Below are 27,260 nucleotides of genomic sequence, written 5' to 3'. Positions count from 1 at the left end.
AAGGGAACAGTCCTGCCTGTTGATAGTCGCACGATGCCCGTTTATTCGTTGTCGCAGTGTCTGCATGGTCTCGCCAATGTACCACGCTTCGGGTACGCTTCGCTTTCCATTCACCTGAAGAAGGAGCCGTGCTCCGAAAGCTCGTGTTTGAAACAAACCTGTTGGACTTTAACCTGGTGTTGTAAGACTTCTTACTGTGCTCACCCCAGTCCAACGCCGGCATCTCCACATCATGACAGCACCCATAGACAGAGCATTCTAATACAGCTCTCTGCTCCAACACAGCACCCATAGACAGAGCATTCTAATACAGCTCTCTGCTCCAACACAGCACCCATAGACAGAGCATTCTAATACAGCTCTCTGCTCCAACACAGCACCCATAGACAGAGCATTCTAATACAGCTCTCTGCTCCAACACAGCAACCAGTGACAGAGCATTCTAATACAGCTCTCTGCTCTAACACAGCACCCATAGACAGAGCATTCTAATACAGCTCTCTGCTCTAACACAGCACCCATAGACAGAGCATTCTAATACAGCTCTCTGCTCCAACACAGCACCCATAGACAGAGCATTCTAATACAGCTCTCTGCTCTAACACAGCAACCACACATAGAGCATTCTAATACAGCTCTCTGCTCTAACACAGCACCCATAGACAGAGCATTCTAATACAGCTCTCTGCTCCAACACAGCACCCATAGACAGAGCATTCTAATACAGCTCTCTGCTCTAACACAGCACCCATAGACAGAGCATTCTAATACAGCTCTCTGCTCCAATATAGCACCCATAGACAGAGCATTCTAATACAGCTCTCTGCTCTAACACAGCACCCATAGACAGAGCATTCTAATACAGCTCTCTGCTCTAACACAGCACCCATAGACAGAGCATTCTAATACAGCTCTCTGCTCCAACACAGCACCCATAGACAGAGCATTCTAACACAGCTCTCTGCTCCAACACAGCACCCATAGACAGAGCATTCTAATACAGCTCTCTGCTCCAACACAGCACCCATAGACAGAGCATTCTAATACAGCTCTCTGCTCTAACACAGCACCCATAGACCGAGCATTCTAATACAGCTCTCTGCTCCAACACAGCACCCATAGACCGAGCATTCGAATACAGCTCTCTGCTCCAACACAGCAACCATAGACAGAGCATTCTAATACAGCTCTCTGCTCTAACACAGCACCCATAGACAGAGCATTCTAATACAGCTCTCCGCTCTAACACAGCACCCATAGACAGAGCATTCTAATACAGCTCTCTGCTCCAACACAGCAACCAGTGACAGAGCATTCTAATACAGCTCTCTGCTCCAACACAGCACCCATAGACCGAGCATTCTAATACAGCTCTCTGCTCCAACACAGCAACCAGTGACAGAGCATTCTAATACAGCTCTCTGCTCCAACACGGCACCCATAGACAGAGCATTCTAATACAGCTCTCCGCTCTAACACAGCACCCATAGACCGAGCATTCTAATACAGCTCTCTGCTCTAACACAGCACCCATAGACAGAGCATTCTAATACAGCTCTCTGCTCTAACACAGCACCCATAGACAGAGCATTCTAATACAGCTCTCTGCTCCAACACAGCACCCATAGACCGAGCATTCGAATACAGCTCTCTGCTCCAACACAGCACCCATAGACAGAGCATTCTAATACAGCTCTCTGCTCCAACACAGCACCCATAGACCGAGCATTCGAATACAGCTCTCTGCTCCAACACAGCACCCATAGACAGAGCATTCTAATACAGCTCTCTGCTCTAACACAGCACCCATAGTAAGAAGTCTTACAACACCAGGTTAAAGTGCAACAGGTTTGTTTCAAACACGAGCTTTCGGAGCACGGCTCCTTCTTCAGGTGAATGGAAAGGCTTGTTCCAGAAATGTTTATATAGACACAGTCAGAGATGCCCCGGAATGCGAGCACCTGCAGGCAATCAAATCATCAAAGATGCAGAGAGAGAGGTAACTCCAGGTTAAAGAGGTGTGAATTGTCCCAAGCCAGTTCAGTCGGTAGGCCTCTGCAAGTCCAGGCTTGTTGGTGGGGGCCGAATGTAATGCGACATGAATCCCAGATCCCGGTTGAGTCCGCATTCATGCGTGCGGAACTTAGCTATAAGTTTTTGCTCAGCAATTTTGCGTTGTCGCGTCTCCTGAAGGCCTCCTTGTAGAATGCTGACCCGGAGATCAGAGGCTGAATGTCCTTGACTGCTGAAGTGTTCCCCAACTGGAAGGGAACAGTCCTGCCTGTTGATAGTCGCACGATGCCCGTTTATTCGTTGTCGCAGTGTCTGCATGGTCTCGCCAATGTACCACGCTTCGGGTACGCTTCGCTTTCCATTCACCTGAAGAAGGAGCCGTACTCCGAAAGCTCGTGTTTGAAACAAACCTGTTGGACTTTAACCTGGTGTTGTAAGACTTCTTACTGTGCTCACCCCAGTCCAACGCCGGCATCTCCACATCATGACAGCACCCATAGACAGAGCATTCTAATACAGCTCTCTGCTCTAACACAGCACCCATAGACAGAGCATTCTAATACAGCTCTCTGCTCTAACACAGGAACCACACATAGAGCATTCTAATACAGCTCTCTGCTCTAACACAGCACCCATAGACAGAGCATTCTAATACAGCTCTCTGCTCTAACACAGCACCCATAGACAGAGCATTCTAATACAGCTCTCTGCTCCAACACAGCACCCATAGACAGAGCATTCTAATACAGCTCTCTGCTCCAACACAGCACCCATAGACAGAGCATTCTAATACAGCTCTCTGCTCTAACACAGCACCCATAGACAGAGCATTCTAACACAGCTCTCTGCTCCAACACAGCAACCACACATAGAGCATTCTAATACAGCTCTCTGCTCTAACACAGCACCCATAGACAGAGCATTCTAATACAGCTCTCTGCTCCAACACAGCACCCATAGACAGAGCATTCTAATACAGCTCTCTGCTCCAACACAGCAACCAGTGACAGAGCATTCTAATACAGCTCTCTGCTCCAACACAGCACCCATAGACAGAGCATTCTAATACAGCTCTCTGCTCCAACACAGCACCCATAGACAGAGCATTCTAATACAGCTCTCTGCTCTAACACAGCACCCATAGACAGAGCATTCTAATACAGCTCTCTGCTCTAACACAGCACCCATAGACCGAGCATTCTAATACAGCTCTCTGCTCCAACACAGCAACCAGTGACAGAGCATTCTAATACAGCTCTCTGCTCCAACACAGCACCCATAGACAGAGCATTCTAATACAGCTCTCCGCTCTAACACAGCACCCATAGACCGAGCATTCTAATACAGCTCTCTACTCTAACACAGCACCCATAGACAGAGCATTCTAATACAGCTGTCTGCTCTAACACAGCACCCATAGACAGAGCATTCTAATACAGCTCTCTGCTCCAACACAGCACCCATAGACCGAGCATTCTAATACAGCTCTCTGCTCCAACACAGCACCCATAGACCGAGCATTCTAATACAGCTCTCTGCTCTAACACAGCACCCATAGACAGAGCATTCTAATACAGCTCTCTGCTCTAACACAGTAACCACACATAGAGCATTCTAATACAGCTCTCTGCTCTAACACAGCACCCATAGACAGAGCATTCTAATACAGCTCTCTGCTCTAACACAGCACCCATAGACAGAGCATTCTAATACAGCTCTCTGCTCTAACACAGGAACCACACATAGAGCATTCTAATACAGCTCTCTGCTCTAACACAGCACCCATAGACAGAGCATTCTAATACAGCTCTCTGCTCCAACACAGCACCCATAGACAGAGCATTCTAATACAGCTCTCTGCTCCAACACAGCACCCATAGACAGAGCATTCTAACACAGCTCTCTGCTCCAACACAGCAACCACACATAGAGCATTCTAATACAGCTCTCTGCTCTAACGCAGCACCCATAGACAGAGCATTCTCATACAGCTCTCTGCTCCAACACAGCACCCATAGACAAAGCATTCTAATACAGCTCTCTGCTCTAACACAGCAACCAGTGACAGAGCATTCTAATACAGCTCTCTGCTCCAACACAGCACCCATAGACAGAGCATTCTAATACAGCTCTCTGCTCTAACACAGTACCCATAGACAGAACATTCTAATACAGCTCTCTGCTCCAACACAGCAACCAGTGACAGAGCATTCTAATACAGCTCTCCGCTCTAACACAACACCCATAGACAGAGCATTCTAATACAGCTCTCTGCTCCAACACAGCACCCATAGACAGAGCATTCTAATACAGCTCTCTGCTCCAACACAGCACCCATAGACAGAGCATTCTAACACAGCTCTCTGCTCCAACACAGCACCCATAGACAGAGCATTCTAATACAGCTCTCTGCTCCAACACAGCACCCATAGACAGAGCATTCTAATACAGCTCTCTGCTCTAACACAGCACCCATAGACCGAGCATTCTAATACAGCTCTCTGCTCCAACACAGCACCCATAGACCGAGCATTCGAATACAGCTCTCTGCTCCAACACAGCAACCATAGACAGAGCATTCTAATACAGCTCTCTGCTCTAACACAGCACCCATAGACAGAGCATTCTAATACAGCTCTCCGCTCTAACACAGCACCCATAGACAGAGCATTCTAATACAGCTCTCTGCTCCAACACAGCAACCAGTGACAGAGCATTCTAATACAGCTCTCTGCTCCAACACAGCACCCATAGACCGAGCATTCTAATACAGCTCTCTGCTCCAACACAGCAACCAGTGACAGAGCATTCTAATACAGCTCTCTGCTCCAACACGGCACCCATAGACAGAGCATTCTAATACAGCTCTCCGCTCTAACACAGCACCCATAGACCGAGCATTCTAATACAGCTCTCTGCTCTAACACAGCACCCATAGACAGAGCATTCTAATACAGCTCTCTGCTCTAACACAGCACCCATAGACAGAGCATTCTAATACAGCTCTCTGCTCCAACACAGCACCCATAGACCGAGCATTCGAATACAGCTCTCTGCTCCAACACAGCACCCATAGACAGAGCATTCTAATACAGCTCTCTGCTCCAACACAGCACCCATAGACCGAGCATTCGAATACAGCTCTCTGCTCCAACACAGCACCCATAGACAGAGCATTCTAATACAGCTCTCTGCTCTAACACAGCACCCATAGTAAGAAGTCTTACAACACCAGGTTAAAGTGCAACAGGTTTGTTTCAAACACGAGCTTTCGGAGCACGGCTCCTTCTTCAGGTGAATGGAAAGGCTTGTTCCAGAAATGTTTATATAGACACAGTCAGAGATGCCCCGGAATGCGAGCACCTGCAGGCAATCAAATCATCAAAGATGCAGAGAGAGAGGTAACTCCAGGTTAAAGAGGTGTGAATTGTCCCAAGCCAGTTCAGTCGGTAGGCCTCTGCAAGTCCAGGCTTGTTGGTGGGGGCCGAATGTAATGCGACATGAATCCCAGATCCCGGTTGAGTCCGCATTCATGCGTGCGGAACTTAGCTATAAGTTTTTGCTCAGCAATTTTGCGTTGTCGCGTCTCCTGAAGGCCTCCTTGTAGAATGCTGACCCGGAGATCAGAGGCTGAATGTCCTTGACTGCTGAAGTGTTCCCCAACTGGAAGGGAACAGTCCTGCCTGTTGATAGTCGCACGATGCCCGTTTATTCGTTGTCGCAGTGTCTGCATGGTCTCGCCAATGTACCACGCTTCGGGTACGCTTCGCTTTCCATTCACCTGAAGAAGGAGCCGTACTCCGAAAGCTCGTGTTTGAAACAAACCTGTTGGACTTTAACCTGGTGTTGTAAGACTTCTTACTGTGCTCACCCCAGTCCAACGCCGGCATCTCCACATCATGACAGCACCCATAGACAGAGCATTCTAATACAGCTCTCTGCTCTAACACAGCACCCATAGACAGAGCATTCTAATACAGCTCTCTGCTCTAACACAGGAACCACACATAGAGCATTCTAATACAGCTCTCTGCTCTAACACAGCACCCATAGACAGAGCATTCTAATACAGCTCTCTGCTCTAACACAGCACCCATAGACAGAGCATTCTAATACAGCTCTCTGCTCCAACACAGCACCCATAGACAGAGCATTCTAATACAGCTCTCTGCTCCAACACAGCACCCATAGACAGAGCATTCTAATACAGCTCTCTGCTCTAACACAGCACCCATAGACAGAGCATTCTAACACAGCTCTCTGCTCCAACACAGCAACCACACATAGAGCATTCTAATACAGCTCTCTGCTCTAACACAGCACCCATAGACAGAGCATTCTAATACAGCTCTCTGCTCCAACACAGCACCCATAGACAGAGCATTCTAATACAGCTCTCTGCTCCAACACAGCAACCAGTGACAGAGCATTCTAATACAGCTCTCTGCTCCAACACAGCACCCATAGACAGAGCATTCTAATACAGCTCTCTGCTCCAACACAGCACCCATAGACAGAGCATTCTAATACAGCTCTCTGCTCTAACACAGCACCCATAGACAGAGCATTCTAATACAGCTCTCTGCTCTAACACAGCACCCATAGACCGAGCATTCTAATACAGCTCTCTGCTCCAACACAGCAACCAGTGACAGAGCATTCTAATACAGCTCTCTGCTCCAACACAGCACCCATAGACAGAGCATTCTAATACAGCTCTCCGCTCTAACACAGCACCCATAGACCGAGCATTCTAATACAGCTCTCTACTCTAACACAGCACCCATAGACAGAGCATTCTAATACAGCTGTCTGCTCTAACACAGCACCCATAGACAGAGCATTCTAATACAGCTCTCTGCTCCAACACAGCACCCATAGACCGAGCATTCTAATACAGCTCTCTGCTCCAACACAGCACCCATAGACCGAGCATTCTAATACAGCTCTCTGCTCTAACACAGCACCCATAGACAGAGCATTCTAATACAGCTCTCTGCTCTAACACAGTAACCACACATAGAGCATTCTAATACAGCTCTCTGCTCTAACACAGCACCCATAGACAGAGCATTCTAATACAGCTCTCTGCTCTAACACAGCACCCATAGACAGAGCATTCTAATACAGCTCTCTGCTCTAACACAGGAACCACACATAGAGCATTCTAATACAGCTCTCTGCTCTAACACAGCACCCATAGACAGAGCATTCTAATACAGCTCTCTGCTCCAACACAGCACCCATAGACAGAGCATTCTAATACAGCTCTCTGCTCCAACACAGCACCCATAGACAGAGCATTCTAACACAGCTCTCTGCTCCAACACAGCAACCACACATAGAGCATTCTAATACAGCTCTCTGCTCTAACGCAGCACCCATAGACAGAGCATTCTCATACAGCTCTCTGCTCCAACACAGCACCCATAGACAAAGCATTCTAATACAGCTCTCTGCTCTAACACAGCAACCAGTGACAGAGCATTCTAATACAGCTCTCTGCTCCAACACAGCACCCATAGACAGAGCATTCTAATACAGCTCTCTGCTCTAACACAGTACCCATAGACAGAACATTCTAATACAGCTCTCTGCTCCAACACAGCAACCAGTGACAGAGCATTCTAATACAGCTCTCCGCTCTAACACAACACCCATAGACAGAGCATTCTAATACAGCTCTCTGCTCCAACACAGCACCCATAGACAGAGCATTCTAACACAGCTCTCTGCTCCAACACAGCACCCATAGACAGAGCATTCTAATACAGCTCTCTGCTCCAACACAGCACCCATAGACAGAGCATTCTAATACAGCTCTCTGCTCCAACACAGCACCCATAGACAGAGCATTCTAATACAGCTCTCTGCTCTAACACAGCACCCATAGACCGAGCATTCTAATACAGCTCTCTGCTCTAACACAGCACCCATAGACCGAGCATTCTAATACAGCTCTCTGCTCCAACACAGCACCCATAGACCGAGCATTCGAATACAGCTCTCTGCTCCAACACAGCAACCATAGACAGAGCATTCTAATACAGCTCTCTGCTCTAACACAGCACCCATAGACAGAGCATTCTAATACAGCTCTCTGCTCTAACACAGCAACCAGTGACAGAGCATTCTAATACAGCTCTCTGCTCCAACATAGCACCCATAGACAGAGCATTCTAATGCAGCTCTCTGCTCTAACACAGCACCCATAGACAGAGCATTCTAATACAGCTCTCTGCTCTAACACAGCACCCATAGACAGAGCATTCTAATACAGCTCTCCGCTCTAACACAGCACCCATAGACAGAGCATTCTAATACAGCTCTCTGCTCCAACACAGCAACCAGTGACAGAGCATTCTAATACAGCTCTCTGCTCCAACACAGCACCCATAGACCGAGCATTCTAATACAGCTCTCTGCTCCAACACAGCAACCAGTGACAGAGCATTCTAATACAGCTATCTGCTCCAACACAGCACCCATAGACAGAGCATTCTAATACAGCTCTCCGCTCTAACACAGCACCCATAGACCGAGCATTCTAATACAGCTCTCTGCTCTAACACAGCACCCATAGACAGAGCATTCTAATACAGCTCTCTGCTCCAACACAGCACCCATAGACAAAGCATTCTAATACAGCTCTCTGCTCTAACACAGCAACCACACATAGAGCATTCTAATACAGCTCTCTGCTCCAACACAGCACCCATAGACAGAGCATTCTAATACAGCTCTCTGCTCTAACACAGCACCCATAGACAGAGCATTCTAATACAGCTCTCTGCTCTAACACAGCAACCCATAGACCGAGCATTCTAATACAGCTCTCTGCTCTAACACAGCACCCATAGACAGAGCATTCTAATACAGCTCTCTGCTCTAACACAGTAACCACACATAGAGCATTCTAATACAGCTCTCTGCTCTAACACAGCACCCATAGACAGAGCATTCTAATACAGCCCTCCGCTCTAACACAGCAACCAGTGACAGAGCATTCTAATACAGCTCTCTGCTCCAACACAGCACCCATAGACAGAGCATTCTAATACAGCTCTCTGCTCTAACACAGCACCCATAGACAGAGCATTCTAATACAGCTCTCTGCTCTAACACAGCACCCATAGACAGAGCATTCTAATACAGCTCTCCGCTCTAACACAGCACCCATAGACAGAGCATTCTAATACAGCTCTCTGCTCCAACACAGCAACCAGTGACAGAGCATTCTAATACAGCTCTCTGCTCCAACACAGCACCCATAGACCGAGCATTCTAATACAGCTCTCTGCTCCAACACAGCAACCAGTGACAGAGCATTCTAATACAGCTATCTGCTCCAACACAGCACCCATAGACAGAGCATTCTAATACAGCTCTCCGCTCTAACACAGCACCCATAGACCGAGCATTCTAATACAGCTCTCTGCTCTAACACAGCACCCATAGACAGAGCATTCTAATACAGCTCTCTGCTCCAACACAGCACCCATAGACAAAGCATTCTAATACAGCTCTCTGCTCTAACACAGCAACCACACATAGAGCATTCTAATACAGCTCTCTGCTCCAACACAGCACCCATAGACAGAGCATTCTAATACAGCTCTCTGCTCTAACACAGCACCCATAGACAGAGCATTCTAATACAGCTCTCTGCTCTAACACAGCAACCCATAGACCGAGCATTCTAATACAGCTCTCTGCTCTAACACAGCACCCATAGACAGAGCATTCTAATACAGCTCTCTGCTCTAACACAGTAACCACACATAGAGCATTCTAATACAGCTCTCTGCTCTAACACAGCACCCATAGACAGAGCATTCTAATACAGCTCTCTGCTCTAACACAGCACCCATAGACAGAGCATTCTAATACAGCTCTCCGCTCTAACACAGCAACCAGTGACAGAGCATTCTAATACAGCTCTCTGCTCCAACACAGCACCCATAGACAGAGCATTCTAATACAGCTCTCTGCTCTAACACAGCACCCATAGACAGAGCATTCTAATACAGCTCTCTGCTCTAACACAGCAACCCATAGACAGAGCATTCTAATACAGCTCTCCGCTCTAACACAGCACCCATAGACAGAGCATTCTAATACAGCTCTCTGCTCCAACACAACACCCATAGACAGAGCATTCTAATACAGCTCTCTGCTCCAACACAGCACCCATAGACAGAGCATTCTAATACAGCTCTCTGCTCCAACACAGCAACCAGTGACAGAGCATTCTAATACAGCTCTCTGCTCCAACACAGCACCCATAGACAGAGCATTCTAATACAGCTCTCTGCTCCAACACAGCACCCATAGACAGAGCATTCTAACACAGCTCTCTGCTCCAACACAGCACCCATAGACAGAGCATTCTAATACAGCTCTCTGCTCCAACACAGCACCCATAGACAGAGCATTCTAATACAGCTCTCTGCTCCAACACAGCACCCATAGACAGAGCATTCTAATACAGCTCTCTGCTCCAACACAGCACCCATAGACAGAGCATTCTAATACAGCTCTCTGCTCTAACACAGCACCCATAGACAGAGCATTCTAATACAGCTCTCTGCTCTAACACAGCACCCATATACCGAGCATTCTAATACAGCTCTCTGCTCCAACACAGCACCCATAGACCGAGCATTCGAATACAGCTTAATGCTCCAACACAGCAACCATAGACAGAGCATTCTAATACAGCTCTCTGCTCTAACACAGCAACCAGTGACAGAGCATTCTAATACAGCTCTCTGCTCCAACACAGCACCCATAGACAGAGCATTCTAATACAGCTCTCTGAACCAACACAGCACCCATAGACAGAGCATTCTAATACAGCTCTCTGCTCCAACACAACACCCATAGACAGAGCATTCTAATACAGCTCTCTGCTCCAACACAGCACCCATAGACAGAGCATTCTAATACAGCTCTCTGCTCCAACACAACAACCAGTGACAGAGCATTCTAATACAGCTCTCTGCTCCAACACAGCACCCATAGACAGAGCATTCTAATACAGCTCTCTGCTCCAACACAGCAACCAGTGACAGAGCATTCTAATACAGCTCTCTGCTCTAACACAGCACCCATAGACCGAGCATTCTAATACAGCTCTCTGCTCTAACACAACACCCATAGACCGAGCATTCTAACACAGCTCTCTGCTCTAACACAGCACCCATAGACAGAGCATTCTAATACAGCTCTCTGCTCTAACACAGCAACCACACATAGAGCATTCTAATACAGCTCTCTGCTCCAACACAGCAACCAGTGACAGAGCATTCTAATACAGCTCTCTGCTCCAACACAGCACCCATAGACAGAGCATTCTAATACAGCTCTCTGCTCTAACACAGCACCCATAGACAGAGCATTCTAATACAGCTCTCTGCCCTAACACAGCACCCATAGACAGAGCATTCTAATACAGCTCTCTGCTCTAACACAGTAACCAGTGACAGAGCATTCTAATACAGCTCTCTGCTCTAACACAGCAACCCATAGACAGAGCATTCTAATACAGCCCTCTGCTCTAACACAGCACCCATAGACAGAGCATTCTAATACAGCTCTCTGCTCCAACACAGCACCCATAGACAGAGCATTCTAATGCAGCTCTCTGCTCCAACACAGCACCCATAGACAGAGCATTCTAATACAGCTCTCTGCACCAACACAGCACCCATAGACAGAGCATTCTAATACAGCTCTCTGCTCTAACACAGCACCCATAGACAGAGCATTCTAATACAGCTCTCTGCTCCAACACAGCAATTAAGTCTTAATTACCCGCAAATGCTCGCATTCAAAGTATCATCTTGCATCTCTGACTTTGTCTATATATATGTTTCTGTAAGCTACCTCTTCATTCACCTGAGGAAGGAGCAGTGCTCCGAAAGCTAGTGATTCAAAACAAACCTGTTGGACTTTAACCTGGTGTTGTAAAAGACTTCTTACTGGAACTATGATGTAATTGCAATTACAGAGACATGGTTAAAGGACGGACAGGACTGGCAGCTTAACATTCCGGAATATCGGTGTTTTAGACGGGACAGAGGGGGTAACAAAGGAGGTGGGGGAGGGGCATTGCTGATTCGGGAGCAGATCACAGCTGTGTTGAGGGAGGAGCCATTGGAGGGATCTTGTCGTGAGGCATTATGGGTAGAGCTGAGGAATAAGAAGGGTGAAATCACAATGTTGGGAGTGTACGACAAACCTCCCAACAGTCCACAGGAGGCAGGGGAGCAGTTGTGTAGTCAGATACTGAAAAGTTGTGAAAAAAGCAGGGTAGTTGTGATGGGCGACTTTAACTTCCCCCATATTGACTGGGAATCCCTTACAGCCAGCGGCTCGGATGGAGAGCAATTTGTTAGATGTGTCCAGGAGGGTGTTTTGATCCAGAATGTTGACAATCCAACCAGGGAGGAGCCATACTAGACTTGGTATTGGGGAATGAACCAGGCCAGGTGATTGATGTTTCAGTGGGTGAGGGTGCTGAATTGAGCGAGGGCTAATTACATCCAAAGTAGACAGCAACAGGGGAATGTGGATTGGGAGCGGCTATTTGAGGTAAATCCATGTCAGGCATGTGGGAGGTTTTTAAAGGCCAGTTGAGTGAAGTGCAGGAGAGGCATGTCCCCACAGAAATGAAGGATAGAAATGGCAGGATTCAGGAACCATGGATGACAAGGGAAACTGTAAGCTTAGTCAAAGGGCTAAAGGAAGCACACGATAGGTCCAGGCATCTAAAAACTGACGAAGCTCTTGAGGAGTACAGTGAAAGTAAGAAGGAACTTAAACGTGGGATTAGGAGGGCTAAAAGGGGCTATAAAATGTCTTCAGCAAACATGGTCAAGGAGAATCCCAAGGCTTTTTATGCATATATTAGGAACAAGAGGATAGCAAGAGAAAGAGTAGGCCCACTCAAGGACAATGGAGGGAAGGTATGTGGAACCACAGGATGTGGGTGAAATCCTTAATGAGAACTTTGTATCAGTATTCACCAGGGAGAAGGACATGACAGATGTTGAGGTCAGGGATAGGTGTGTGAACGCTCTTGGGAACGTCAATATATCAAAGGAGGAAGTTGTTGAGTATCCTAAATTGCATTAAGGTGGACATGTCGCCGGGGCCGGATGGGATCTATCCCAGGTTACTGCGGGAGGCAAGGGGAGAGATAGCTGGGGCCTTAATAGATATCTTCACATCATCTTCGACCACAGGCGAGGTGCCAGAGGAGAATAAATAATGTTATTCCCTTGTTTAAGAATGGAAGCAGGGATAATCCAGCAAATTATAGGCCAGTAAGCCTGACATCAGTGATGGGGAAGCTTTTGGAAAAGATACTGAGAGACAGGATATGTGAACATTTGGAGGAAAATGGACTTGTCCGTGAGGGGCAGCATGGTTTTGTACGGGGAAGGTCAGGTCTCACCAACCTGATTGAGTTTTTTGAAGAGGGAAGGGTAGTGGATGTAGTTTATATGGACTTCAGTAAGGCATTTGACAAGGTGCCACATGGCAGACTGGTACAAAAACTAATATCACATGGGATTTGGGCTGGGCTGGCTACAACTGTCTTGGTTATAGAAGACAGAGAGTAGCGGGGGAATAGTGTTTATCTGAATGGAGATCTGGAGCTAGTGGTGTTCCGCAGGGTTCAGTGCTGGGACCTGCAGGGATCAGTGCTGGGACCTGCAGGGATCAGTGCTGGGACCTCTATTTTTTGTAGTATATACAAATGCTCTGGAGGAAAATTTGAGAGGCCTGAAAATGTTCCCCGTTATTAATTCCCCCGTTTCTGACTTTAAGGATCCGCCATAAGATGACCTCTTATGGACTGAACTGACCTCTTCACAAATCTTCTCTACTGAGTAGTACTACACTCCATACGCTTCACCCGATGCCTGTGTCTATATATTTACATTGTCTATTTATCATATGTCCTATTTTTTTTCTTGTGTGGAATGATCTGTCTGGACTGTACGCAGAACAATAATTTTCACTGTACCTTGGTACACATGACAATAAACAAATTTAAAAACAGTGAGAATCCTTCTCTCCCTCGATCTTAGTAATAATGCCATGGAGTCTTTTAAATTTCTCTTATGGGACAGACATGGCCGGTCCATAGATATCCATAGGATCCCGACAGTGCAAAAGGAGGCCATTCGACTACAGAGTCTGCACCGACGCTCTGAAAGAGCAACCTACCCAAGCCCACTCCCCCGACCTCTCCCCGTAACCCCATTTTTCTCTAACCTGGAATTGTCTCTTTTACAGAGAGCTGTGCGGAGGGAATGGTCTATCTGACTGTTGATGAATGTCTTCAATCAGGTGGCCCCTGTCCTCGAGGATGCCTAGACCTGACAGCTAGTGTACAATGCACCACACATTGTTACGAAGGCTGCTACTGCACAGACGGACTGTTTCTTCAGAATGGCTCCTGTGTCCCACTTGAAGAATGTAACTGTTATCATCAGGGATTGTGGTATCCACCTAGCTATATTCTTCACAAAGATCTCTGCAATAACTGGTAGGTATTGTTTTGTTATGCTCTTAACGTAGCATAAGCTGCTTCCTTGATGTGCACTCTGACAAAGGAAGGTTCAGACGTGGAGATAGCTTTAACACATTTATTAAACTGTTAACGATTCTCCTACTTGGATTCGACTCTCCTGTTAATCCTGCTATAGCTACTCAGACTGACGAACCAGTCTGCTACAATCCACATGGTGGGTGTGATGTGTTTCAAATCAACCCTGTGTACTCACTGAGAGTCGCCACTGGAAAGAGGAAGATCAGGTGTGCTGTGTCCTTTTATGGGTTGGTGTAATACCCCCCTGTGTTAGTGTCACCTCTGCGTGTATCGTGAATGCCCATTGGTCATGTCCTATCTTACTGACCTATTGGTTGAGTGTCTGTGTGCCATGTCTCTGGTGCTCCCTCTAGTGTCTAGCTAGTCTACGTGTACTTACATTAACCCCTTGTGTATCTACAGTGATGCATATCACCACAGGTATATTGGCAGATGGAGCTCAGGTGCTGTGTTATCTCCATGTCAGTGTTCACCATTACCATGGTAACCCCAAACAATCCCCACTTCACTAGCTTTGACAAAGAGTCACTGAACTCGAAACATTAGCTATTTTCCCTCCTGACAGATGCTGCCAGACCTGTTGAGATTTTACAGCATTTTCTCTTTTGGTTTCAGATTCCAGCATCCGCAGTAATTTGCATTTATACACTTCCCTGCACCAGGGGGCATGGTAGGACAGTGGTTAGCACTGTTGCTTCAAAGCTTCAGGGTCCCAGGTTATATTTCTGGCTTGGGTCACTGTCTGTGCGGAGTCTGCACGTTCTCCCCGTGTCTGCGTGAGTTTCCTCCGGGTGCTCCGGTTTCCTCCCACGAGTCCCGAAAAACATGCTGTTAGGTGAATTGGACATTCTGAATTCTCCCTCCGTGTACCCGAACAGGCGCCGGAATGTGGCGACTAGGGGCTTTTCACAGTAACTTCATTGCAGTTTAATGTAAGCCTACTTGTGACAATTAAGATTATTAAAAGAGAATCTACCTTTTCATATTCAATAATGTTACCATCACTGAATCCCCACTTTCACATCCTGTGGTGACAATACGTTCCAAACACACCACAGGAAACATTGTTTGCATATCATTAGCGGGCACAGCCTCAAAATAAGGGGAAGTAGATTTAGGACTGAGTTTAGGAGGAACTTCTTCACCCAAAGGGTTGGGAATCTATGGAATTCCTTGCCCAGTGAAGCAGTTGAGGCTCCTTCATTACATGTTTTTAAGGTAAAGATAGATAGTTTTTTGAAGAATAAAGGGATTAAGGGTTATGGTGTTCGGGCCGGAAAGTGGAGCTGAGTCCACAAAAGATCAGCCATGATCTCATTGAATGGCGGAGCAGGCTCGAGGGGCCAGATGGCCTACTCCTGCTCTGAGTTGTTATGGGCCTGACCCGGTATTTTCCGGGGCCTCCGCGATTCTGCGCCTCCGATGGGTCGAGTTCCCAATGGCTCGGTTCACTTGTGCTTTTAAAAATAGTGAAAGCGGCGCCGTGGCTGCTGAGGGAGAGAGAGGGGGTAGGGCACGGAGCGGAGAGCTGCTGGCCCAGACATTGGCCAGGCTGGCTGGGGTAGGGAGGCCCTGCCAGCGCCAGGGGAGGGGGTGGTGATGGGTGTGGAAGGGATGGGGGGGGCGGTGTAACCCCCCAAGGGACTGGAGTAGTGTCCAGGCACGGATCACCTATACTGTGGCCATCTTGCTGCGCACCCCACTGTCAACACACTTGGTTCCACAGAGTGACACTGGATGTATGGGTGCCCCCACTCCACCCACCCGTATCCCACCCTGTGCCATAACCACTATTCCCACGGGGCTGCCACCCACTGGCGACGCATCAGGCGGCCCTCCCAGGGCAATGCCCACTGTAGCCCCTGTGGGGGTGACAGGCAAGGGCTGGAGAACGTACCCCTGGAAAGGACAGTGCCAGCCAATGGTACCCATGGCAGCAGAGACGGGCACCGGCATAAGAGTCCCCACAATGCCGGGCAACGATGGTCCCGCACGGGTATAGATACAGAGTAAAGCTCCCTCTACACTGTCCTCATCAAACACTCCCAAGACAGGTACAGCACGGGGTTAGATACAGAGTAAAGCTCTCTCTACACTGTCCCCATCAAACACCCCCAGGACAGGTACAGCACGGGGTTAGATACAGACTAAAGTTCCCTCAGTCCCCATCAAACTCTCCCAGGACAGGTACAGCATGGGGTTAGATACAGAGTAAAGCTCCCTCTACACTGTCCCCATCAAACACTCCCAGGACAGGCACAGCACGGGGTTAGATACAGAGTAAAGTTCCCTCAGTCCCCATCAAACACTCCCAGGACAGGTACAGCACGGGGTTAGATACAGAGTAAAGCTCCCTCTACACTGTCCCCATCAAACACTCCCAGGAGAGGTACAGCACGGGGTTAGATACAGAGTAAAGCTCCCTCTACACTGTCCCCATCAAACACTCCCAGGACAGGGACAGCACGGGGTTAGATACAGAGTAAAGTTCCCTCAGTCCCCATCAAACACTCCCAGGACAGGTACAGCACGGGGTTAGATACAGAGTAAAGCTCTCTCTACACTGTCCCCATCAAACACTCCCAGGACAGGTACAGCACGGGGTTAGATACAGAGTAAAGTTCCCTTAGTCCCCATCAAACTCTCCCAGGACAGGTACAGCACGGGGTGAGATACAGAGTAAAGTTCCCTCAGTCCCCATCAAACTCTCCCAGGACAGGTACAACATGGGGTTAGATACAGAGTAAAACTCCCTCTACACTGTCCCCATCAAACACTCCCAGGACAGGCACAGCACGGGGTTAGATACAGAGTGAAGCTCCCTCTGCACTGTCCCCATCAAACACTCCCAGGATAGGTCCAGCTCGGGGGTTTGATACAGAGTAAAGCTCCCTCTACACTGTCCCCATCAAACACTCCCCGGACAGGTACAGCAAGGGGTTAGATACAGAGTAAAGCTCCCTCTACACTGTCCCCATCAAACACTCCCAGGATAGGTACAGCAAAGGGTTAGATACAGAGTAAAGCTCCCTCTACACTGTCCCCATCAAACACTCCCCGGACAGGTACAGCACGGGGTTAGATACAGAGTAAAGCTCCCTCTACACTGTCCCCATCAAACACTCCCAGGACAGGTACAGCACGGGGTTAGATACAGAGTAAAGCTCGCTCTACACTGTCCCCATCAAACACTCCCAGGACAGGTACAGCACGGGGTTAGATACAGAGTAAAGTTCCCTCAGTCCCCATCAAACACTCCCAGGACAGGTACAGCATGGTGTTAGATACAGAGTGAAAAATGAAATAAAATGAAGTGAAAATCGCTTATTGTCACGAGTAGGCTTCAAATGAAGTTACTGTGAAAAGCCCCTAGTCGCCACATTCCGGCGCCTGTTCGGGGAGGCTGGTACGGGAATCGAACCGTGCTGCTTGTCTGCTTTAAAAGCCAGCGATTTAGCCCAGTGAGCTAAACCTGCCCCGTACAGGTACAGCACGGGGTTAGATACAGTGGAAACTAGGAGCAGGAGGAGGCCATTTGGCCCCTCGTTCCTGCTTTGCCATTCAATATTATCTTGCTTGATCCTCAATACCAAGGCCACCTTCCCATTTTCCCCCCAAACCCCTTGATGCCATTAAAATCCACAAAGTGATCTCTCTCTTTCTTGAATACATTCAGTGACGTGTCCTCCACAGCCTGGGTGTTGAGAATTCCCCAGGTTCAGCAGCCTCTGAGTGAGGAGACTTTTCTTCCTCTCAGCCCTAAATGGCCCTCCCTGTACACAGAGTAAATCTCTTTCTGCGCTGTCCCTTCTCAGAGTGTAATCCCACATTTCTCTCCCTTCTCTGCTCCCTCGAATCTGCAGAGAGCTCAGAGTGTGTGGATGTTGATATTTGCAGGGACGAGGTCTGGGGAGTTGGTGAGGTTGACAGCCTCAGATTGAGTCGACCTGAATTATCAGCAACAATCAGGTTAACCCCAGACCCTCAACCCCAGCCCAAACCATGACCCATTTTAATATGTGCACCGTGAAGTATTGTCCCTGCAGCCTCCCCATTCAGCTTCCTGCCTGTTCTCGATTCCGAGCTGCCAAACGGATGTGATTTCACTGACACGCTTCTGTTTGGTTACAGCACATGTCAGTTTGGAGAGATGGTGTGTGGATTAACGCCGTGTGCAGGTACTGAGCAATCTAACCCTCAATATTACTGAGTGAACTATTATCTGCAGTCCCCCCATGGTCCGACCCCTATATAACAGCCTCCACCCTCTTGTCCCAGAAGAACATAAGAACTAGGCGCAGGAGTAAACCATTCGGCCCATGGAGTCTGCTCTGCCATTCACTGAGACCCTGAGTGATCTGATGTGATAATCGTCACCTCCACTTTCCTGCCTTATCTCCATAACCTTGATTCCTCACTGATTAACAATCTGTCTCTCAGACTTCAACATACCTAACGACCCATCCTCGACAACTCTCTGCGGTAAAGAATTCCACAGATTCACTCCCCTCCGAGGGAAGAAATTCCTCCTCATCTCCGTCTCTAATGAGTGACCCCCTCACTCTGAGATTCTGCCCCCTGGTCCTCGACTCTCCCACAAGGGAAACAACCTCTCAGCATCGACCCTGTCAAACCCCCGCAAATCCGAGATGTTTCAATAAGGTCGCCTCTCAATCTGCTATACTCCAATGAGTACAGGCTCAACCTACTTAACCTCTCCTCATCAGGAAATCCCTCCATACCCAGTATCAAGCGAGTGAACCTTCCCACCTCCCCTATTCTCTCCCCCAAACCCCTCCCTCTTCCCATTCCCCTCCTTCTCCCTATCCACCGAGACCATAAGACTTAGGAGCAGAATGAGGCCACTCCGCTCATCGAGTCTGCTCCGCCATTCAATCATGGCTGATATTTTCTCATCCCCATTCTCCTGCCTTCTCCCCATAACCCCTGATCCCCTTATTAATCAGGAACCTATCTGTGGTGATATGACTAGGAGGTTTACGGTACCTATCTGCCATTGGTGCAGAACACTCGCTGCCCATTGGCTCAGGCCGGTCATGTGCCTCTTGGCTGGTTGGTTGAGACTAGTCATGTGACTGCTCACCGATTGGTCGGGAGGCAAGTAGTCCCGCCTACGAGGCGGGGTATAAGAACCCGTAGGACCCGGCAGTCGGCCTTTCTCTGTAAGCCGGGCACACAACTAGTCGATTAAAGCCTAATGTTTGGATCTTCATCTCGACTCGTGTCCAATTGATGGTACATCACTATCTAACTCTGTCTTAAAGACACTCAGTGATTTGGCCTCCACAGCCTTCTGCGGCAAAGAGTTCCACAGATTCACCACCCTCTGGCTGAAGAAATTCCTCCTCATCTCTGTTTTAAAGGACCGTCCCTTTAGTCTGAGATGGTGTCCTCTGCTTCTAGTTTTTCCTACAAGTGGAAACATCCTCTCCACGTCCACTCTATCCAGGCCTCACAGTATCATGTAAGTTTCAATAAGATCCCCTCTTACTCCAACGAGTACAGACCCAGAAACCTCAACTGTTCCTCATACGACAAGCTCTTCATTCCAGGGATCATTCTTGTGAACCTCCTCTGGACCCTTTCCAAGGCCGGAACATCCTTCCTTAGATACAAAGAACAAAGAAAATTACAGCACAGGAACAGGCCCTTCGGCCCTCCCAGCCTGCGCCGATCCAGATCCTTTATCTAAACTTGTCCTCTATTTTCCAAGCATCTACTTCCCTCTGTTCCCGCCCGTTCACATATCTGTCCAACTGTCCACATTCCAACTGTACTCGTTGGAATTTAGAAGGATGAGGGGGGATCTTATAGAAACATTTAAAATTATGAAGGGAATAGATAGGAAAGATGCAGGCAGGTTGTTTCCACTGGCGGGTGACAGCAGAACTAGGGGGCATAGACTCAAAATAAGGGGAAGTAGATTTAGGACTGAGTTTAGGAGGAACTTCTTCACCCAAAGGGTTGTGAATCTATGGAATTCCTTGCCCAGTGAAGCAGTTGAGGCTCCTTCATTACATGTGTTTAAGGTAAAGATAGATAGTTTTTTGAAGAATAAAGGGATTAAGGGTTATGGTGTTCGGACCGGAAAGTGGAGCTGAGTCCACAAAAGATCAGCCATGATCTCATTGAATGGCGGAGCAGGCTCGAGGGGCCAGATGGCCTACTCCTGCTCCTAGTTCTTATGTTCTTAAATGATGCTAGCGTGCCCGCCTCTACCACCTCCACTGGCAAAGCATTCCAGGCACCTACCACCCTCTGTGTAAAAAACTTTCCACGCACAACTCGTGACCCCTTGTAACTGACACCCCCACTCTTGGAAAAAGTTTGTTGCTATCCACCCTGTCCATACCTCTCATAATTTTGTATACCTCAATCAGGTCTCCCCTCAACCTCCGTCTTTCCAACGAAAACAATCCTAATCTACTCAACCTTTCTTCATAGCTAGCACCCTCCATACCAGGCAACATCCTGGTGAACCTCCTCTGCACCCTCTCTAAAGCATCCACATCCTTCTGGTAATGTGGCGACCAGAACTGCACGCAGTATTCCAAATGTGGCCTAACCAAAGTCCTATACAACTGTAACATGACCCTCGATACAGGGCCCACAACTGCTCCCAATACTCTAATGGGGTCTGACCAGAGCCTTATACAGCCTCAGAAATACATCTTTGCTCTTATATTCTCGTCACACATCCAGACCCCCACATCCAGACCCCCACATCCAGACATAGGAACAGCTTCTTCCCCACAGCTACCAGACTCCTCAATGACTCCCCCTCGGACTGATCTGTTCCCTGGAAGAACACTATTCACGATGCCCTATGCTGCTCTTGCTCATGTATTTACTTTGTTTGGCCCCTTGTTCCGCACTGTAACCAATCACTGTTTGTCAATATACCATTTGTCAATGTTCTCTGTTGATTATTCTTTTATCTACTATGTACGTACTGTGTACGTTCCCTCGGCCACAGAAAAATACTTTTCACTGTACTTCGGTACATGTGCAGCAACAAGGGTTGTGAACACGATCGTGGTGGTCAAGCTGATTATCAACCTGATTTTCCCAGTCCACCTGCATATTGAAGTCCCCCATGGTTATTGTAATATTGCCTTTTCTATCTCCTGATTTATTTTCTGCCCCACATCCTGACTACTGCTGGGGAGCCTGTACAGAACTCCCTCGTCCTCATTTCCTTCCCTATCCCCAAAACCCTCCCTTTCCCACTATCCTCTTTCGCTCCATCTTTCTATCTCTCCTGCATTTCCATCCCTATCCATCCCTCTCCCCACTCCTCTCTCTCCCCATATCCGTCCCCCCCCCCCCCTCCCGCACCAGAGGAGGAGATGCCCCTCCCCGCCCCAGAGGAGGAGATGCCCCCCCCCCCCGCCCCAGAGGAGGAGATGCCCCCCCCCCCCCCCGCCCCAGAGGAGGAGATGCCCCCCCCCCCCCCCCCCCCCGCCCCAGAGGAGGAGATGCCCCCCCCCGCCCCAGAGGAGGAGATGCCCCCCCCCCCCCCCCGCCCCAGAGGAGGAGATGCCCCCCCCCCGCCCCAGAGGAGGAGATGCCATTGTGGTTTTGTCACTGGACCCATAATCCAGAAACCCCGGATTTGAATCCTGTCACAACAGACAGTGAAATTCAAATTCAATTGAATAAAATATCTGGAATTAAAATTCTAATGATGACCATGAAACCATTGTCGATTGTGGTAAAAACCCATCTGGGTCACTAATGTCCTTTAGGGAGGGAAATCTGCCGCCCTTACCCGGTCTGGCCTACATGTGACTCCAGACCCACAGCAATGTGGGTGACTAGTAACTACCCCCTGAAGGGCAATTAGGGATGGGCAATAAATGCTGGCACAGCGAAACCCACGTCCCAGGAACAAATAAAAATAAATCCGACTTTCTTCTCCATCTTTCCCATTCCCCATCCTCCCCTCCAATGTCCTTCCTTCCCCTCCCACTTTCCCGCTACCTCCTAGCCTGATGCCGCTCGCCGCTCACTCCTTCCTGACCTTTCAGTGTGTCTGGGTCGCAATATCTCTGCTTTACCCACCGTTTCCCATGTTTTCCCCACCGTTTCCCATGTTTTCCCCACCGTTTCCCATGTTTTCCCCACCGTTTCCCATGTTTTTCCCATTGTTTTCCATGTTTTCCCCACCGTTTCCCATGTTTTCCCCACGGTTTCCCATGTTTTTCCCATTGTTTTCCATGTTTTCCCCACCGTTTCCCATGTTTTCCCCACCGTTTCCCATGTTTTTCCCACCGTTTCCCATGTTTTCCCCACCGTTTCCCATGTTTTTCCCACGGTTTCCCATGTTTTCCCCACCGTTTCCCATGTTTTCCCCACCGTTTCCCATGTTTTTCCCACCGTTTCCCATGTTTTCCCCACCGTTTCCCATGTTTTCCCCACCGTTTCCCATGTTTTCCCCACGGTTTCCCATGTTTTCCCCACCGTTTCCCATGTTTTTCCCACGGTTTCCCATGTTTTTCCCATTGTTTTCCATGTTTTCCCATTGATGCTGTGTTTTGCTGTTACAGTGGACTGTGTTTGGAGTCACTGGACTGCCTGGAGTTCCTGCAGTAAAAGCTGTGACGTTGGATCCAGACGAAGGTTCCGATCACCCACCAACCCTGCGGCCGCGCTGGGCGGACAGGAGTGCGAGGGCGCGGTCCTGCAAAGGGAGCATTGCAGCCTGCAGCTCTGTGATGGTGCGTTACAGCAGCCACAGAAACACTCCATCTCCCTGACCCTCCATCTCCCTGACCCTCCATCTCCCTGACCCTCCATCTCCCTGACCCTCCATCTCCCTGACCCTCCATCTCCCTGACCCTCCATCTCCCTGACCCTCCATCTCCCTGACCCTCCATCTCCCTGACCCTCCATCTCCCTGACCCTCCATCTCCCTGACCCTCCATCTCCCTGACCCTCCATCTCCCTGACCCTCTATCTCTCTGACCCTCAATCACCCAGACCCTCAATCACCCAGACCATCCATCTTTCTGACCCGCCCCTTCTCTGACCCTCCATGTCGCTGACCCTCCATGTTGGTGACCCTCCACCTCCCAGACCCTCCACCTCCCAGACCCTCCACCTCACTGACCCTCCATCTACCTGACCCTCCATCTCACTGACCGTCCATCTCCCTGACCCTCCATCTCCTTGATCCTCCATCTCCTTGACCCTCCATCTCCTTGACCCTCCATCTCCTTGACCCTCCATCTCCTTGACCCTCCATCTCCTTGACCCTCTATCTCGCTGACCCTCCACCTCGCTGACCCTCCACCTCGCTGACCCTCCTGCTTGCTGACCCTCCATCTCCCTAACCCTCCATCCCCTGGCCCTCCATCCCACTGACCCTCCCTCTCCCAGACCCTCCATCTCCCAGACCCTCCATATCCCTGACCCTCCACCTCGCTGACCCTCCATCTCGCTGACCCTCCATCTCGCTGACCCTCCATCTCCCTGACCCTCCATCTCCCTGGCCCTCCATCTCGCTGACCCTCCCTCTCCCAGACCCTCCATCTCCCTGGCCCTCCATCTCCCTGGCCCTCCATCTCCCTGACCCTCCATCTCCCTGACCCTCCATCTCCCTGACCCTCCATCTCCCTGACCCTCCATCTCCCTGACCCTCCATCTCTCTGACCCTCCATCTCTCTGACCCTCCATCTCTCTGACCCTCCATCTCTCTGACCCTCCATCTCTCTGATCCTCCATCTCCCAGACCCTCCATCTCCCAGACCCTCCATCTCCCAGACCCTCCATCTCCCAGACCCTCCATCTCCCAGACCCTCCATCTCCCAGACCCTCCATCTCCCAGACCCTCCATCTCCCAGACCCCCCATCTCGCTGACCCTCCATCTCGCTGACCCTCCATCTAGCTGACCCTCCATCTCTCTGACCCTCCATCTCGCTGACCCATCATCTCTCTGACCCTCCATCTCGCTGACCCTCCATCTCGCTGACCCTCCATCCCGGTGACCCTCCATCCCGTTGACCCTCCATCCCGGTGACCCTCCATCTCACTGACCCTCCATCTCCCAGACCCCCCATCTCGCTGACCCTCCATCTCGCTGACCCTCCATCTAGCTGACCCTCCATCTCTCTGACCCTCCATCTCGCTGACCCATCATCTCTCTGACCCTCCATCTCGCTGACCCTCCATCTCGCTGACCCTCCATCCCGGTGACCCTCCATCCCGTTGACCCTCCATCCCGGTGACCCTCCATCTCACTGACCCTCCATCTCCCTGACCCTCCATCTCCCTGACCCTCCATCTCCCTGACCCTCCATCTCGCTGACCCTCCATCCCGGTGACCCTCCATCTCGCTGACCCTCCATCTCGCTGACCCTCCATCTCGCCGACCCTCCATCTCGCCGACCCTCCATCTCGCCGACCCTCCATCTCGCCGACCCTCCATCCCGCCGACCCTCCATCTCCCAGACCCTCCATCTCCCAGACCCTCCATCTCCCTGACCCTCCATCTCCCTGACCCTCCATCTCGCTGACCTTCCATCTCGCTGACCCTCCATCTCCCTGACCCTCCATCTCGCTGACCCTCCATCTCGCTGACCCTCCATCTCGCTGACCCTCCATCTCGCTGACCCTCCATCTCGCTGACCCTCCCTCTCGCTGACCCTCCATCTCGCTGACCCTCCATCTCCCAGACCCTCCATCTCGCTGACCCTCCATCTCCCAGACCCTCCATCTCCCTGACCCTCCATCTCCCTGACCCTCCATCTCCCAGACCCTCCATCTCCCAGACCCTCCATCTCCCTGACCCTCCATCTCACTGGCCCTCCATCTCCCTGACTCTCCATCTCCCTGACCCTCCATCTCGCTGACCCTCCATCTCCCTGACCCTCCGTCTCCCTGACCCTCCGTCTCGCAGACCCTCCGTCTCGCTGACCCTCCGTCTCTCTGACTCTCCATCTCCCTGACCCTCCGTCTCGCTGACCCTCCATCTCCCTGACCCTCCGTCTCCCTGACCCTCCGTCTCGCAGACCCTCCGTCTCGCTGACCCTCCGTCTCTCTGACCCTCCATCTCCCTGACCCTCCGTCTCGCTGACCCTCCGTCTCTCTGACTCTCCATCTCACTGACCCTCCATCTCTCTGACCCTCCATCTCCCAGACCCTCCATCTCGCTAAGACTGAAGCCATTGATTTTGTTTGCTAATTAAAACAAATCTGACCAGCCCCACTACCCTGAGAAGTCTCTGCAATCGACTACTCTTGGCTTGTTGTACATTGCCAGTTTTAATTAGCCATTACTGCCTGGACCACAATGATGATGAGAGGAACTTTAATGTAAATTTGAGGGAACAATGGAGTAGGGAGAGCTGTGGTGGGCTGGCGCAGACGGATGTTTGACAATGAAGATTGTGAATGCTTCTGATAATCATTTCCAATCCTTGAGTTTATTAATAGAAGAAAGTAAGATTGAAGAAGTGTTGCTGCACCGATGGTACAGGGGTATTGTCACCGAATCAGTGACCCAGGGGAAGGAGCTGGGGACCCAGGTTCGATTCCCACCAGGGCAGATGTGGAATAGAAATTCCATTAATAAATCCGGAAGTTAAACTTAGTCTTAGTGATGGAATCATAAAACCGTCATCGATTGTTGGAAATACTTGTCAAAAACTTCATTAATGTCCTTTAGGGAAGGAAATCTGCCGTCCTTACCCGGTCTGGCCTACATATGACTCCAGGCCCACAGCAATGTGGTTCACTCTGAAATTACCGAGAGAGACACTCAGTTCGAGGGCAATTAGGGTCGGGCAACAAATGCTGGCCCAGCAACACCAACGTCACATAAAAGTAAAACAATTTGGGGTTCTGCGCTTTAAGAAGGAAGAAGCATTGTTGGAGAGGAGTCAGAGATTGCCTGGGATGTGGTTTTGATGCAGTAAGATAAGATATTTCCTGTTCAGGAGGAAGCAGAGAGTACAGGTTGAAGGGAACTGGGAAGACATCTTATTGAGTGACTTGTGGTCTGGAAAATTCTGCCTGAAAAGGAAATTAGATTTTGTTAGAATATTCAAAATTAATGGGAAAAAGCAGGAGAGTGGGATTAATTTGGAATTCTTTCAGAGAATGAGTGCAGCCAGAATGGGTTCCAGCTCCACTGGATCACCCTCGGGGAGGGAGGAGAGAGAGTTTGTCGAAGATAATAGTTCAGTTGTCAGGAAGCAGTCATCTGCTTTGATGGAGTTTAAACCTCCAGTTTTAACCGCATTGTGGTGACACTTTGGATGAACTCTGAGTCTCTCTTTACTGTCGCCCTTCTCCCCAGACGTGTGGAGAGACTGGGGCCCCTGGTCAGAATGTTCTGTCCCTTGTGGAGGAGGATTTCGGAATCGAACCAGAGTCAGCAATTCCTCTGAAAACAGTCAGCTGACCCGCTGTAACAACCAATCATGCGGTGAGTCGATGTGAGAAACACACACATTGAGAATTGTTCGCAAAAATAGTTTTATTGCAAAAAAGGCTTTTTCAATATTATAAAATAACATCACAATAGTCATCAAACATATTCACACAGCACAAAAATAACACATTTCAACCTGACTAACCCCAAAACCTTACCCCAAT

At 49.4% G+C, this 27,260-nt stretch overlaps 1 protein-coding gene across 1 annotated transcript in view; it reads left to right on the top strand.

The window, feature by feature from the left end:
- Positions 1-27,260, top strand: part of scospondin (subcommissural organ spondin) — a 443,172-nt gene that overhangs the window by 47,680 nt on the left and 368,232 nt on the right. Inside the window, exons 11-14 of the mRNA XM_038810430.1 lie at positions 14,323-14,575; positions 18,770-18,816; positions 23,209-23,379; positions 26,962-27,090. Coding sequence (XP_038666358.1) covers positions 14,323-14,575; positions 18,770-18,816; positions 23,209-23,379; positions 26,962-27,090 — 600 coding nt within the window. The remainder of the gene's footprint in view (positions 1-14,322; positions 14,576-18,769; positions 18,817-23,208; positions 23,380-26,961; positions 27,091-27,260) is intronic.

The sequence above is a fragment of the Scyliorhinus canicula genome, chromosome 10, assembly GCF_902713615.1.
Source record: "Scyliorhinus canicula chromosome 10, sScyCan1.1, whole genome shotgun sequence".
Classification (NCBI taxonomy): domain Eukaryota; kingdom Metazoa; phylum Chordata; class Chondrichthyes; order Carcharhiniformes; family Scyliorhinidae; genus Scyliorhinus; species Scyliorhinus canicula.
Note: the sequence above shows the minus strand (reverse complement) of the source record. Positions and strands in the feature narration are given on the sequence as shown.